This window comes from Haliaeetus leucocephalus, unplaced genomic scaffold, assembly GCF_000737465.1.
Source record: "Haliaeetus leucocephalus isolate CR32 unplaced genomic scaffold, Haliaeetus_leucocephalus-4.0 Scaffold417, whole genome shotgun sequence".
In the NCBI taxonomy this organism is placed as follows: domain Eukaryota; kingdom Metazoa; phylum Chordata; class Aves; order Accipitriformes; family Accipitridae; genus Haliaeetus; species Haliaeetus leucocephalus.
Window position 1 is genome coordinate 9,037,711 of NW_010972853.1, and position 17,355 is coordinate 9,055,065.

At 36.4% G+C, this 17,355-nt stretch overlaps 1 protein-coding gene across 2 annotated transcripts in view; it reads right to left on the minus strand.

The window, feature by feature from the left end:
- HEATR5A (HEAT repeat containing 5A) overlaps positions 1-6,471 on the minus strand; it is a 56,898-nt gene extending 50,427 nt beyond the window's left edge. For both annotated transcript variants that reach the window (XM_010574265.1, XM_010574266.1), the window contains exons 1-2: positions 6,346-6,471; positions 5,079-5,290 (exon numbers count right to left, since the gene is read on the minus strand). In XM_010574265.1, coding sequence (XP_010572567.1) covers positions 5,079-5,290; positions 6,346-6,471 — 338 coding nt within the window. The remainder of the gene's footprint in view (positions 1-5,078; positions 5,291-6,345) is intronic.
- Between the last annotated feature and the right edge of the window lie 10,884 nt (positions 6,472-17,355).

Here is a 17,355-nt window from a genome sequence, read left to right on the forward strand (position 1 = left end):
GGGGGGGGCAGGCAGAAAAAAAGGAAAAAAGAAAATGGTCTGTGTGTGGCACATACTCACGCTCTAGGAGAAATGCAGATACAAGGGTTGGAAGAATAACTTGAGTAATACAAGAATTCAGGTAATACAATCTTCCAATAAATTTTATGATAGGAATACAATTTTCATATCCATCTTTAAACCCTAACATTAATTTCTAAATAACCATGCCCTGTATCATGCAGTCTATGGCACTGTGCTGTGGCAGATGATGCTAGGAGTAGCCAGGGACAGGTTTATTTACAACTTGATGGTCAATAGTAGACTGCAAATGGTCTAGTAATTAAAATTCTGGCATTTATGTATAACAATACATAATAAGGAAACATCTTGAAGAAAAAAAAAGTATGCCCTTTTCACCGCACACAAATTCTGAATTTAGTTTCCAGGTGAAATACCTGACAACTGGAGTCTGTGTGCTCATTGACATCTCCTTTAGCAAAGCAAAAATTGCTAAATATTGAGCAAAAAAAAATAAATAAAGAGTTGCTTAATTAAATAGCATTTTCCTTTGAATAATTAATTAAGGAAACCACTTTGCTTAAGTATTGACAGATCTATAACTAAACCAATTAATTTTATGATTACAAGGAAAGAAGAAATTATATCTTTAATCAGCTTTCAGCTCTTTGGCCAGACCTACTTAAATATGCAGTGACACTGCTCAGCACCCCCTTCAACAAAACAACATTTTATTTATTCCCCAACTGAATTCAACTTTCACATAAAGAATTTTAAAATCTCATACTGAACACATTCTTAATTAGAAAAATGCATTTAATATTAACAGTAATTCCCTAAATGACAAAGTACAGTAAGAAAAACAAAACTGGTATTCTTTACCTCTTATCGTGCCAAAACCCTATTTTCTTTAGCTCTTATCATACCAAAATCCTATTTTCATTAAAGCAACCTTTTTCATTATTGCTTTTATCCAACTCGTTACACACCAACAGTCTGGATTTTAATTTTGTTCATGGTGTGGCTGGGCACAAAATTACAATTGCACCACCTTACTACTAAATTGATCATCTGATGGTCATAAATACTCTCTTTAACTAGCTTCAAGACTAAATAATATATATTTCACATCATAATCCAAAGAAAGAATATTTAACAAACATATACAACAAAAAAACCTCAAACAAGAACTACCTTACTACATCACAGTATAAGCTGCAAACACTCTTACATAGTTGGTTGTACTGCCATATGCTTAAGTGTTGTATGAAAGAGTTGATCAGGGTTGAACAGTGATTTCTAGCAACAAAGTGGCAATATTTGTTGATGAGTAACATCTAGTCAACTAAAGCCCAGAATCCAGCTACTTCTGCTCATCAATATTTAAGTTTCTATAAAAGTTCAAAGCATAGGATTTAGGAAGCTCTTCTGACTGCCTTCTAGGATTGTAGGACCCTACTTGTCTATTTTTTTTTCCACAAATATTTCTTCACTAAGTCCAAACTGTATTAACTATTGAGTCATTTTATCTGTCAAATCACAAGCAACAGCCAGAAGTTTCCAAGGAAGCCTGTAAATTTATACAAGTTTTGCAGGGAAAAGCCCCTCTGCCTGTGTTTTTAACTCCCTGACAGCACATCTCCATTTTGATATACCACTCTTTATATAAGATACATTTAAGTTGTTTTCTCTCAAATTTTGCCTTAACAATTGTGCTTGGAGAGGTACCAACAAAAATGTAGAACTAAGATACTTAAACATGTGGTAAAATAGCATTGAGATCAGCTATGAAAGTTTGCTGACCAGCCAAATGCTTTCAAAATGCTTATGGTTTAAAAGCAGCCCTAGTGAATATTTTAAAAACTTTGTAATTTAAAGTAAAGTAATAAGCTGTATTCACACTATATGACCTGTTTATCTCATCTGTTTTAGCATTCACATCACACTCAATTTTAGTAGGAGATGAGTACCTAACTAAGGTTCTGTTTAAAATGCTTGCCTAAAACATTTCCATCTTCCACTTATATGAAAAAAGAAAAATGATAATTTTTTAGATAAGAGAACAATTCACTGGAAATTTTACTTAGAAGAGTTTCCAGGCAAATCAACATATTGTGAACAATGATGGCGAAATGTTGCTACCAGTTGTCCTAATTTCAGCTGGCATAGAGTTAACTGTCTTCCTAGTAGCTGGTACAGTGCTATGTTTTGAGTTCAGTATGTGAAGAATGTTGATAACACTGATGTTTTCAGTTGTTGCTCAGTAGTGTTTAGACTATAGTCAAGGATTTTTCAGCTTCTCATGCCCAGCCAGGGCACCTGACCCAAACTGGCCAACAGTGTATTCCATACCATGGGACATTCCATCTAGCTTAGGAACTGGGAAGGGGGGGGCAGGGATTCGCCGCTTGGGGACTGGCTGGGTGTCGGTCGGCGGGTGGTGAGCAATTGCCCTGCGCATCATTTGTGCATTCCAATCCTTTTATTACTACTGCTGTCATTTTATTAGTGTTATCATTATCATTATTAGTTTCTTCTTTTCTGTTCTATTAAACCATTCTTATCTTAACCCACGAGTTTTACTTCTTTTCCCGATTTTCTCCCCCATCCCACTGGATGGGGGGGGAGTGAGTGAGCAGCTGCGTGGTGCTTAGTTGCTGGCTGGGGTTAAACCACGACACCAGTCAACATGGGCACATATGCTAAATAAGGACAGATGGCAAACAAAGACAACACTTTAATCAACATTTAAAAAAATAAAAAAAAAAAAGAAGAAAAAAAGGCAGTCTTTCTTCACTGAACACCAAGTATTCCATGTACTTGCAGCCCAAGATGAAAGATTTTACTCAATAAAGGGTTCTGTAGTTCCAATTATTTTTCTGTAGCCTGTTGTCTCAGTGCCAGTACTATAAGAAATCCCTTTTCCAAACCTTTTTTGAAGTAAACCATATTTTACTGCTACCTTTTTCTCCACTTCACGTCTTATTTCCTCTCCTCAGTACTGCTTACACACCCAGCAGGATTCTGAATACTGCCACCTCTCTTTCTCCACCAGCTACTTCTCTGCCTTCTGACTCTGGATATCTGCCATTTCTGTTTGTCTTTGCCATTTCTGCCTTACTGCTGATGGAATCCATCATCCCTCCTTGCTATGCCAACGTCATGCCACTTCCTCCAGTGTGGCATCTTGCAGGAAGACCCGCAGAGCTCTGTCCCATACTACAACTCACCTATAATGTTAATGCATCTCACTGTTGAGGAGCCAGTAGTACAGCATTAATTTCCTTTGCAGGACTAAGACCTTTTATAGCAAACTTACTCTTGACTCAAAAGACTGCACAAGAGGTCAACTGGAACAAGCAGGGAACAAAAAAATATTATGGTATTGTAAAATACAACTGACTCCTTGCAAAAATCTATTTTCAGGAAACTTCACGTGGGTTGTCAGAAACAGGATTAGCATGTGAAGCAAAGGAAGACAGATTCTGCTCTGCTTTGTATACTGTATCATTAATGCACAATGGTGTTTTACTATCTCTACCTTTATCTTTAATTTTCTTCACTATAGTGAAAGATGTGCATTGTTTCAGGAATAAAGGTTATGCATAATTCTGCACCTTAAGATTTGGTTTGACATAACTGTAATAACAGTTCACATTTCTCTGTTCTGTTGGCTAGGCTTTGGGTGTTTTGTTCCAAACATTTCAGATGTTTCTAACTAACTATACCCAGTTTCCTAGTTGGATTAAGAAATGTACTCAATAACTGTATTTTGTACCTGGAGTTATACTTGTCTGTTTTACTGCTCTTCTGAGCACTACTATTACTTTCTCCTTGTTTTTCAAACACCTGCCCCCTCATTAACTCTGTTATCTGTTGCTGGTATTCTCTCTGGCCTGATTTTCAATTGTCTGGCTGAAGATCACCAACTGTCTTCTACCTTTTTGGTTCCTGGTGCACACATACAATATCTAATACAACCATATTCTTTGTTTTCTTATGTATCCTGTGGTAGTGAACTCAGGTGCATCATGTCAGGTAAGCATTTTTTTCCTTTTACTAATGTTAAGTAAGTTACTTATGAAAAGCTTTCTTCACCTTTTTGGTAAAAAGCAGGTTGGTTTGACTTGCTGTAAAGCATGGTTTATTCAATATGGCAATACGTATTGCACCTGGTTTTGTCCTGTCACTGAACAAAAACACAAAGCGTAAACAGGCCTCAGTTTACTCTATTACCTTAAAGCATACTATGGTCATTATAGTTCTGAAGGATAGCAACAAGTTTAGCATTCCTACACTCCTAAATACATTAATTTAGCTTAGCTTTCAAATCACTCAAAGCATTTCTTTCCAGTGGATTTAGTAAATACTAGCTAGCTAGTTAGGTCAAATTTTGTTCTAACATATGCAACCTACACTGACTCCCATCAGCCACCAAATTGCCTCTGCGTTAAATGCTTCAAAAGTAATCTGATTTTGAAGTGTATGAATGTGATTGATTCTCTGTTATATTTATGTGAATCATAATAAGAAACTTCTAAATAAGGAAGGAAATATATTTTAAGCTTAGTAAATTTTCAAAGGCAATTTATGTTGTAAAGTACTGACCTGATTTTTTTTCCCCCCAACATGTAGCTGAACTTACTCAAAACTTTCCAGTAATGCCACAGAAATGTATTAAATGCTACAGAAGTACTTAACCACTCATAATTCTGCCCTGAAAGCAGCATATACTAAATGATTAAAATAGAATTGTTATAATACCTAGAGGAAAGGAAGCAATTTGAATTTGCTTTCATGTTTCAGATGTATTCAGTTTCTCTTTGTAATATTCAAGTGTAAAAATTTTAGAGATGTAATACCAAGGAAAAAAATTACTTTTTACAGCTGGGTACACCCACAATAATGATACTAATCAGGGAAGCTCCCAAATTCTGTGTGTCATATAGTACAAAGCCCTATCAGACAACAGGCAGAAATGAGGGAGCATACCCTCTCCTACATTAACCTCTCACCATGTAAATCCGTCTCTCTTGTTATTACTGGATTTGAAGTTTGGAGTTAAAAAAAATACTTACAGTTTCGTGGGCAGATAACTTGGTGAATCATCTTTACTCCGTATGAGTTCATTGCATTTGTCAATTGTTTGGTAAACAGAAAAAGTGTCTCCAGTGCTATAAAGTACAGCTAAGTTCTTGGCAACAAGCCGTCTGGTAGGAGGTCCTGGTGAATTGTTTAATAAAGAAGTCAATTGTTCAACCAGTTTCTTCTGGTTTTCCCTTATATCAGCCTGGAAATAAAATCAGTAACCAGTTAAATTTCAGTTAAAAGTTAGTTGAAGATAATTAATGCTAATTATCTTTACTTTCCATTATTACTGTTCTGATAATCTGACATGCTTAATTAAAAATGAACATTTTATTGCACCTTTCTACTTAAAGCAAAGCCATCTCAAATATTGGACTATTTTATTCTTCTTCTTAAAAAAAAAAAAAAGAGATTTAAAAACCACATTTTTCAGAGCATAATTCTTTCTAGTAGCATTTCAAGTGTATTTTCCCTATGGCATTTGTATAGCTACATCTTGCTAAAACAAAATTGCCTTTTCTTGCTTCTTTTAAGCCTGTTTAAAAATTAAACAATTCACATAAATATAGCAATTTAAGTAGCAAAGGAGAACCTTAGCAGAGTTTCAAGAAGTTGAGCATTAGAACGGAAAGAACTTCCCTTAAAACTACCATCTATTTTAGTCTTATATCAATAGTCTTATATCAAATGATCTTTAAAAAAAAAAAAAGAGCTTAGCACTGTATTTCATTTACATATTTTAAAACAAATAACATAACTCTTAAATAGCATTATCTAGGTTGGTTTACTGTTACATATCCACATATCCTACTTAATATACACTGAACAGTGAACCAAACAACTGGAGAGTTGGCTGGAAATGGATCTTTTATCATTTGATTAGGAAAATAAAAAACAAAGAGCAAGTTGCTACATTCTTGCTTGCTAGGGAACTACCAAATTGTGCCATGCTAGGTGGAAGCATGACTACCATTATTCATCATACGGTTGCAAAATCTTGCAGTAATAATCTGAGTTAAAAAAAAAAAAAATTCCTTTCATTGGACTAGGAGCTCTGCCACCTGAAGGGCTGTAACCAAAAACTTGTAACATTTAGAAAGCTGCTACTAACACTGAACATACTTTCAGTGCATGTACATAAAAGACATGAAGTAAACGAAATTGAATACTGCCCTTTTTTCTTAAACAAAATAACAAAAAAGACAGAGATAAACAGCTCTGTAATGTGCTTTTCTTCTCAAGTCTCATTATACTTACTCTGCTAGTCACTGGTAAAAGTTTTTCCAAAAACTGTAACCATTCAAAAATGAACTCTGCTTTTTGAAATTCACCAAGCTGGTTATACACTTCTTCATTAAGTAGTAAACTGTGAGCTAACTCCATTCCTTGAAATTTTCCTCAAATCTCTCCTCAAACACCACGGAATAAAAAAACCCCGACAAACTACCAGAACTGTGTTAATGAGTCAGGTTTTCTTCCTCATTAATATCTGGTGACTGAATCAGAAGTTTGAACACCTAAACAGAAAAAGAAAAATAATTATTGGAGAGTCAGCAATCATATTATATTCATGCTTGGCTTATTAAAACTAAATTTTCAAAGGAAAACTTAAAATAAAAAAAATACAGTAGTTTTATTTAGGTGGCTTTAGCAATACTTAATGGTTTTGGAAATAAGATAATGGCATTGATATAATATGCCAATTAAAGTTAAATATACTTCCGAATATATCAGAGAGGTTCTCACTGAACTACCATTTTTTCTTCATCTTGTTTTACATGAAGGGAGGTTTTCTAGTACCTGATGACACATATACGTGAAAGTAATAACCAAGCAGCCCCAAACATAATGACTTTTGCTATTTAGAACTAAGTGCAGCAATGGCAGTAACATACACCTAACAAACTCCTGTTAATTATATTCACAAATATAAATGCTAACATATTATTCAAACACTTTATGTATTCTCAATGCCAACAAGGCATAAAGAAAAACCAGAGCTTCATTACTGAAAAAAACTCTAATGCTGTCTTTTTTTGAATTAAAAAAAAAAAACAACAAAAAACCCCAAACCTGAAAAAAGAATGTTTCAAAAACTCAAAGTTCAAAAGAAGTTATGTTTTACTTATATCTCTTGGACTACTTTGGGAATTTCCACATTGTCAATAAGCATAACTAGAAGCAAACCAAGATGAAAAACACTTCTAATGATAACTTTTTTTTCCCCCCACTATTTAATAGCTATATAGCCTCAAACTACAAAATATAATATTCTGTAGGCTTTGCAAACAAAAATAGTCCAGGAGGTTTTGGTAAAACGTCAACCATATTTTAAACTCCCAAATAAATTATCCTTTCCAGAGGTCACTGAGACTGCTGAATATATATTTTTCCCATGCAGCAACAATATTATGGTGTAAAATGATCCATCAAACAGTAAATGGGCAATACAAAGCAATTGTAAATAATTCAGTACTTGGGTTGTCATCAAATGCAGAGCAGAAGGTTACCTTTACTACTTTCTACACATTTTTATGTAAAATTTACTCACAAAGGAAATTAGTGACATCTAATTTACTATAATGAACTGTCACTTCAAATTTACCTGAAATACCAGGCAGCTTGACAAGGCACCACACTATAAAATGACAAGCAGAGATAAATATACATAGCTCTTTATACCTATATATATTTTACCTGCCTAAGTACATAGACATTCACAATTTACCAGATATCTAACTCCTAGAACACTCACAGAACTTAACTCTATCCTCACATTTTTTGCAACATACAAAAAAAAGTAGGATTACATATTTCACTGAATATTTGAGTAGAGTTTCGTCACTGCTCAGGATGGAAACTACATGTACAGGTCACAAACATTCCTTTTTTCCTCACTCAAGGACTGTCCCAATATATACTATCTCTAGATTACCCACTACCACAGCAACTGATTCAACTTACATACCCAGCTGAAGATTACAACTCATAGTTGTTCTTCCCAGCTGAAAAGATCAGATTGTTGCCAGACATTGGCAGTTAACTTACCTAGCAGTTAATTTCTCCTCACTGTAAAAACTGTCTCTCTGCTGCTCCAGGTTCTTGGATAAAGGATGTCAAGAACTTGATTTTCTAGAAAAAGAATTAACACAAAGATCAACTTTAGGAAGGCACATGAGATAAAAGTGTCTATTCTAGAGAAAACAAGAATTCCAAAGTCTTGTAATACCAACAATTTTTATTAAGTAATAGCTCACCAAAAAGGCACTAGACTGGAGCTCCATAAATATTATTAGCTCTTCGTATGTTACATTTAAATTGGGCAGACCCACCATATTAACCATACAGTTTAGTTGATTTTACTACTGAAACTGCCTTTCTTATTTCTGTTTTATTAACTCTGTTCAAGTCTAAACCAAAAAAAAGTAAGCTCAAACAGCATAATACCATAATTAGTTTCTAGAAAGATGATTCCAGTGCTTTCGTAAGACCTACATTACTTCAATACATCTAAAAAAGCATAGGTGCAAAATATTTATTATATTAGTCTGCAATGCTATCCTAAATGACCATGTCCTTATCATTAAGTCATAAACAACATGGCAGCATTCATGTCAAAATCAACAACGAGCAGAGCTCGCAACGATGACTCAACTGTTCTGAAAATTCATGTACAATACTATGGATACAACAAGACATGAGGATTATCAATCCATCCTCCTAACTCCCAAATATAATTTGAATATTAGAATCTATGGGCAAAAACATTTCCTTTTAAACCTCATTCAACTTGAAGTTAGTCTGGCAGGACATGAAATACAGGTTGCATGCTACTTTAAAAGTAATCACTCCTCAACCAGTATTTAAAAGACTAAAGTTGAAAACAAATTGAATGTACGTGTAGATTTCAAAGTAATCTAAACTTCTTTAAGCCTGGTGAACCACTGTTCAGCCTGATGAAGAAAAGGCTCAAGGGGACCTAACAGCAGCCCTCAAAAGAGAAGGTTACCAAGAAGATGAAGACAGGTTGTTTACTGAGGTGTATGGGAGGGATAATACAAGAAGTTAATTAAAATAAATAAATTAAAACAAGGAAGGTTCCAACTCGATAGAAGAAAAAACATTTTCACTGTAAGGATTATCAGCCACTGGGACAGGTGCTGAGAGGTTGCAGAACCTTCACCCTCAGGAGTTTCTAAGACTCAACTGGACAAAGCCCTAAGCAACCCCATCTGAAGTTATTATTGTAACTTGTTTCTAAACAAGACACTTGTACTGCATAAGCACACATTCACAAAAATAATCTAGTTCTGGGGGTTTTTTTTAGTCTAAATTAAAAAACAAAAATGTTATGGTGTAGTTGCTGATCTTTATAACGAACACCTGCTAACGTGGCTAGAAACACTAGCATTCCTCAAACTCAGTTCCGAACTACAGAGGTTGATTGGTTTTTATGCAAGATTTAGTTCTGTAGAAACTGAGAACTGCCCATGCAGCAAAAAAATCACAGACCTGATCTTTCCAGTGCTGGTCAACAAGCAAACCTTGGTTCCATGAAGCTACATACAAAGCAGCATATTATCCACCCTATTCAAAAAAACTTAGCCCAAACACTTACTGAGACTCCCTTTAACAAGCTGTAAGCCTGCACACCAGCGATACTTATGAAGCTTCAAAAATAACAATAAAAAAAGGGCACAGGCTTGTGCGAAGAAAGGTGAGAATGTAGGGAATCAAGTTTTTACGGCATCATATTGGTTTTGCAGTCAGATTGGAGAACAACACAAAAGGCACAGTGCTTACAAGGCTATGTAAAACAGAACACAAGCATACAATGTGGGAATGAGCTGCATTTGATTAATATTAAATATGTCCTTGTTATGTCTACAAGATGTTACTAGGCAATTTCTAAGTGCAGAAGGAAACATCGCACCTAAACACATACTGTCCAGACATGGGTGCAACTCTGCTCTAATTAGAGGAATGGCATAGCCACGTGGTGGGCTAGGCAAGCACAATGAAAGGCTGAATGTAACACCAGCCATTGCAGGTATTACAGTTTCTTGAACATCATCACGCACTAGTAAATCTATGCAAGTACAACCTAAGCATGTAAAGATGCATGTATATTTACATGAAACCCATGTTTAAAAATGTTGAATTATTTGATAGTCCCTTTCCCCGGTGTTATAATTTTGATGCTTCTCAATCTGAAAAAGAAATCTGGAAAAATAAATGTGAAATTTAATTGAATGAAACACATACTATGCCTTCAACAGAAATGAAAAGGCATACATAGCTGATAAAAAAAATAATCTTAATTTTCTAGCTAGCATGACGCACCATCCTTTTGGTTTTGTCTTTAGACAACTGAAGTAATTACAAGATTTACTTTCCCATCAGTGCTACAAAAGCAGATCAATCAAAAATCCCTCTTTTTTCCTATGAGGTAAGTTTAGTTTACATTTATATTATGCTACAAAACTGTCACAAGGATTTATTGGACAAGACAGAAGTTGTTCCTACTTATTACTGATGAAAATTTTTTCATTTGCTGACTACCAATTGTGGCAAGCAAGATTGTTCAAGATCAGAAAAGAGCTCAGAAAAGCTCTTAGAACAAGCACTAGATGGAATGCTGCCCTGTAAATTGAAAGGAGTGTAGGGTGAATCAAGCACTAAAAGGCAACAGCAATTGAGTTTCTAAAGTTCCTGACAAACCACAAAGAGAAAAAAGGGACTTGTAGTCTTTAAAAAAAAAAAAAAAAAAAAAAGTGACTGAATCAGGGTAAGACCGATTTGAATAGCTGCCTTTAGCAAGTGGTTTTAAAATATGAGAACCAACAGATCACCCATGACACAGTTATAACAGAGCCAAAAAAACAAATAGATCTATTATGTGTATCAAGTTTGTTCTGAGATAGGTAATCTCCTTAGGTTTTAAAAGCTGAGGGAAGCAGTCCATAGACTTGTATTTCTTTCACATGGAAGTCTAAAACAAAAATTAATACACAATAAATTACAAGCTATGACCAATAGTGGCAACTTAATGAATTTTACTTTTCCTCTTCCTTCTACCCCATGGCATATTTTGTCTCTGCCTAAAAAAAAAAGAAAAAATTGCAATAAAGCAGACTCCTAACTGATGTCTCACTAAAAAAAATAAGCCTTTAAATTATGACTCACTATTTCAAGGAAGATCAGCACAAGTAATGGAAACTACCACACAGATCAAGTATGTACTTACAAATTTGTTTTCTTTTAAGATTTCTTGCATTTGATCCCTCATTGTTCCAACAGTTTGTCTCTCTGCCAGGAGCAAGTGCTACTCAAACAGAAATCAGACCAACCTCAGCTCTGTGAGCATGATACTCAGATGAGGATCTAGTATACAATCTCTACTACCTAGTGAAGAAAATAAAGTGCTGTTTAACTTATCTTAGTAATAGTTTATATTTTTCTAATTTCACAAGTATTAAAATAATTCTGCATTAAATCTGATATGAAATATAAAGATAATAAACCTGTGGATTCAATTTTGTACTAAAGCCTAGTCTAGCAGAGAAGTAAAAAGGACATTATTCTTCTAAGAAATGATCACTGTTACTCATTGCCCGTAATGAGTAATAGTAAAACATGAGTAATGAGTAGTAGTAATGAGTAAGGTTTTAAAATGACAAGTAATAATTACTGGTGTTTTCATAACAGCTGCTATTGGACTGACTACACAGTCAATGCCATAACCATCACACTGCTGAAAAACGGAGCTGAAGCACGTTCATTAGCTTCAAGTTGTCCTTCACTGCATCACAGTGGTATTTTAACTGACTTCAAAGTCACAGGTTTTTTTCCTCAGAAAGCAAGATTTATTATAACCTATCTAACAAGCGAACCAATACATTTAAGAGAAAGCCTTCCAGCCTGACACATTTAGTTCTAGTCATTAACAGTTCAGATCAATGTTACTCCTGCAGCACTGTTTTAAAAGTTTAATGGGATGATCGTTACCCGTGCATCTGAGTTGACTGCATGGCAAGACAATCGATGCTCAAGCCTATGTTAAGCCCTTGCACATACCTGTTTAGAGTGTCTCCCAAACATAAACAAAACTCCTGCCCAGCTCCCTCCGGCTTACTTCTGACAAAAGAAACGGAGTACGGTACTCTTTTGCCAGCTGGGCTGGAAAACCACCTTCAATCACCAGCCAAATTCAGCTACTAATGAATGACACATAGACCAAAATCCAATAGTTACAATGTATCATTTATGGTAGTAGGCAAACATAAGGAGGCACAGAAGTCTAGAGAAGGCCAAAAGTGCAGGCTCAAACTCCCAGCAACTTCAAACGGGAGGCCTGAATGCCCAGGGAACGAGGGATCGAGTTATCTTCAGCTGTAAGCTAGCTAGAATTTATAGCACACGTAGAAATAACCTAATTTAAATAAACTATCATGATAGAATCTTAATGATTTGATAAGAAATAAAAAAAGAACTAAAATTCCAGCTCAGATGAGCTTGGAGTTTAGACACTGGAAATATACTGCAGTGGGAATATTCAACAGCTAGAGAAATGTATTTATTATTACTTGAAAGACAGTGCAGCCTTTGTTTACTTACTGACTTGTACAAACTATTACCAACTAACACAGAGAAGCAAAGTCTGCCACAAAATCTTCAGTAAGAGAAGGCAAAGCTAAATAAAAATGTCAGCATAAGTACGTCAGTACTCCAGTATCCTTTGTGTGGCAGGATCGTCAGCATTCAGCCAACTTGAGCCTTTTCTCTATGTACAGAAGCCTTAAATTTTTCACATGAAGCAATGGCAGGTAACTGCTGGTCCTGACATAACATTGACCCCTCTGTACACATTTTATGTTCAGCAGCACTAATCACTCTTGGCTTCTCATTCAGCTGAAAAAAAGCTGAGAATTTCACGTGCCCTTTCGCTGCTTGCTTGTATGTAGTTTCAAAGGTAACATACAAGCAAATTTAGGGCATTTCAGCACCGAGACACCAAGAGATGGGGCGGGGGGCGGGGGGGGAGAAATTAAACTCCCCTGAAGACTGTTTCTTTACCAGAAGCATTGGTATATTGAATTGATTAAACCCCTGATGAGGAGGACTATGAAGAAGTTATGAAACCAGAGCCCAGTCTTTCAGTGCATTCACACACATGCTTGTATTTATCAGTGATCTGTCTCATCAGTTTGGACCCAATTACTCCTTGGCATCAAATAGACTTGATTGCTTTTCATCCAAAATTAATATACTGCCATAAGAATGCCAGGTATTTTGCATTGTTATGTTATATTGGTCAGCAGTGGGGAAATTTGAAGCCAAGCATGGAGAAGATGGGACTAACAGCGATGTTTGACAGCAGTTTGCAAGAACAGACCACAAGAGAAAGTCATCACAAGACCACAACCCAGAGCACATGCAAAAAGAATACCAGGCCACAGAGGAGAAAGTCTAAAATTTTAAGACTTAAATCAAACAGAACTGTAACTCTTAATACCAGATTTTAAGTGCATTAGCATGTGAAAAACACACCAGCTAGTAAATCTCGCAGTTGAGTACTCATATGTTTTATTGCATATTCTGTGTTATGAAGGGATTCAGTTCCACTCACAAATCAAGCTTCCTTTTTAAATAAAAATACGTACACACTTGCATCACATGCTTATCCCAAACAGCAAAAAGCAATGAAGAATCTGTTTGACTAAGAGCAACAATAAATAACAGATTATTACACAACTATCCATTTCCTCCAATTACTGCTGAAGATTTCAGACTAGGACAACTTTCACTTACGTTATATTTTTGTATGCAATTATCCAGCTTAGAAATAATGGTTCTGAAATCATAGGTGTTGAAACAGGACCCCTTTCTTTCAGGCTCCCCACTTAACAGTGCTCTGGATGAAGCATTTTGCCCCAGGAAAACCATGTATCCATTCTATCTTTGAAAATTTGGTAGCATTTACCAGGTACTTGTTAAAGATGTAATCCAAGTGCATCTTCATATATTGCACCTTCCGCATAGGTCTTGCCGTGTTCACATAGCATTTCACACTGTGCTAAAGAACAAATATCACGCAGCCCACACAGAATTTTTGTTAGTTTCTCAGATACTTCCATCTGTGTTGCAAAACAAAAGGGCTGTATTTTGATGTTTTGTGAACAATGATGCTCATACAAAGTACTTGTTTACCCCCACAGGAACAGTCCCAAACAACTGGTTTTCCTAGCAAAATGCTTATCAAATGTTATTCATTTCCAAGTTTCAGAAGAATCACCCTGTATCTGAAAAAGCAACCAAGTTTAAAGGCAACAAAGATCTAAGTGAAATCTATCAGAATCCTTGTTCTGGGCATGCTGGTTTTAAAAATATTCACACAAAGAATGTGACCACCCACAATCCTCATACATAACAGTGACATTGATAAGAACTACAACACAAAATACATTTGCTGAAGTGTGAAAGAAATGACAAGACAATGTCTTTTAGGAATGCTGAATGATTTCTGTGAAGTTTTGAGGACAAAACTTGACATAACTGGAGAAAAAATACCATGAAAAAAAGTGCCTGGAAATGCAGTAGCTGTTTTAGCAATGCAAAGCACTGAAGACGTTAAAAACTCGGATTTTGAAAGACATTCATTCATCGTGTTAAAAGGTAGATATACTTTGCTTTCATGTTTCTTATCAGCACTTTATCTCCACATAAGAAGAACTATTCCAGGAAAGCAAGAAACAGCTACATTCAGTTATTGAGAAATATAAACCATCCATTTCCTGAGCTCCACAGCAGGCACTACTGGCAGACTGTCCCCCCTAACACCCACAGCCCTTGAATATTAGTTAAGTTCATTTCTGAAAGTTTCAGTCAAAAGATAAACTTGGCTCCATTACAGGGACCTCAGAACATTATTTTATTTACATGCAACCTGGCAAACGGCATATAAATAATTAACCAATGCTTCTAATAGTTAGAAAAACAGTATCATATCTGGAAGTATGATTCTGACAAAGTGAGTGTAAAAGATTTTTTTTTTCCCAAAAAATTTGACTAACTAAACTTCAAAAAGCAACAGCTAGCTTCAGTCTGAATAAAAGTGCATAGATTGCTTTGGTTTTACGTCTTTGCAGGTTTGAAAGCTGGCGTGATAGCAAAGCAAGTGCATAAAAATCACAGAAGTATAGACATTCACCTAAATCCTAACAATAATTTCAATATATGTCTGAACACAGCTTTATTCCTGACAATGTTGCAGACAATATTGTTTATCCAATATAAACAAAATATATCAAACTGAGTATACTGACAGGGTTTTTTTGTCACAGTGGCAGGAGTTTCAGGAAATTCTTTGTTAAAATGTCAAATTGACTTGCAGTAGGTGATACATATCCATATGGATAATCCAAAGTTCAGGTTGATTTTAGCTACCATTTTTCCCCTTAAGGTAAATGCTGAATCCAGTCTAGCTTAGCATTAGATTAAGCCACAGGAAATTTTTGCTGAACATATCCTGAAATCCTGGAAAAGTATACTTATTTTTCCTGAAAATCTTGATAGCTATCATAATACTAGCTTAACTAGTACTATGACTAGACTTCAGCTGCACTGAAGCACACCAACACAGAAATTTAGCAGCAGCAGAAGCCCTCACAGGTGCAGACTCTGCATGAGACTTGTTTGGCAGATCAGAGACCACTACTGGGGCATAAATCACTGACATACCTCACTGCGATGGTTGATTCTCCAGATATTCTAAATGGCTGTTCCCCAAAGAAAACTCCAGTACAGCTCAGAAAATATAACTGCATAGAGATTTCATGCTTTTTTGGTTTGCAATGTAGATGTAGACATATTTCATGTCTTTTTTAAGGTTCTCCTTAAAGCCAGTAAAAACTGCAATGGTAAAAACTTAATAGAACAAACATCCCACAATCTGAAAATGTTTTTGTGAGAAGGTGTTTCTAACCTCCTACCTGATTAGGATCTTCTGAATTTTAAAACAGAAGATCATCCTGCATTGATTAACTAAGTTTTTGACATGTTGGGATACAACGTCATGAACTAGTCGGTAACTCAGATATTTTACTGACAATAAAATCAATCTTCTGTTCAAGAATCAAGCACAAGTTTTCAATATATCGCTAGACTTAGTGTAACATTAAACTGGTTTCCTCCCCTCCCCCCCCAACCCCCTTTTCATTGTGTCAAACCATCAGGAAAAGGAAAAGAAACCCAAACTCCGTTCAGCACACAACTAAAAGTAATCTATCTTCTGGGTCTCAATTGTTATTTCATACATGAGCTGAAAATATTACATATCATGGGGCAAAACACCAAAACATACAATATAGCTTGACTATTTCTGAAGACGGGGAAAATATTGCTGGCATGTGAGACTAAAATAAAAGTTTAGTACCATTCATGGTCACAACTATGAACATTTAATCTTACTAAATCAAAGTAACTTAAAGAAACATTACAAATAATGAATCCAAACTTCCAAAAATACCAAATTTTGTTTATAGAAGCACAAAGCTGAACTCACCTTAACCTTATCTGCCTTCCTCCTCTCTTATCTCCCTTCCACCCTTATCTCACTAAACTTTACTCTTAACTAAACTTACAATACCTATTACTCTCTCCCTCATTCCAAAATGTCAACACTAACGCAACTTTACAGGTTTTACATCCCTGTGCAAAGTTTTTACCAGTTACACGGTGTAGACGTGCCCGTTGTCCTAGCTGGACAGCCAGAAATTCAGACTGCAGAAGCCTACAGTAGCATTTCTGCACACCAGAACGTCCAGTACTGCTACCCTTCCCTCCAAATATTCTTAGCTACCGAGATTTATAAGAAAGTATAAAAACAGACCCTAAGACCACCACGCAACATCGCTGCAAGTGAACGCCAGATCCGTCCCTGCAGTCTTAAGGTCTGCACCGACCCGTACCAGCCAAACACCCACCCTGGCCCACCGCGCACCCCGTTCCCGCTTACCCCAAACCCAGGGGCACGGTCGCTCGCCCGCCCCTCCCCGTGACACCCCGGCGGCGCGGCGGGACCACGCTCGGACGGCACCGCGCCCGTGGCCGGCTTGCCGCCCCCCCCCCCCCGGCCCCCGACGAGAAGCCCTTTCTCCGTTCCCCTCACTGGGGCGAGACCTGCCCCGCAGCGACGGGACGGGACGGGCTGAGGGGGCCCGGCAGCCGCCCGGCCGCCGACTTTAGAGCCGGCTTTTTTGCTGTTAC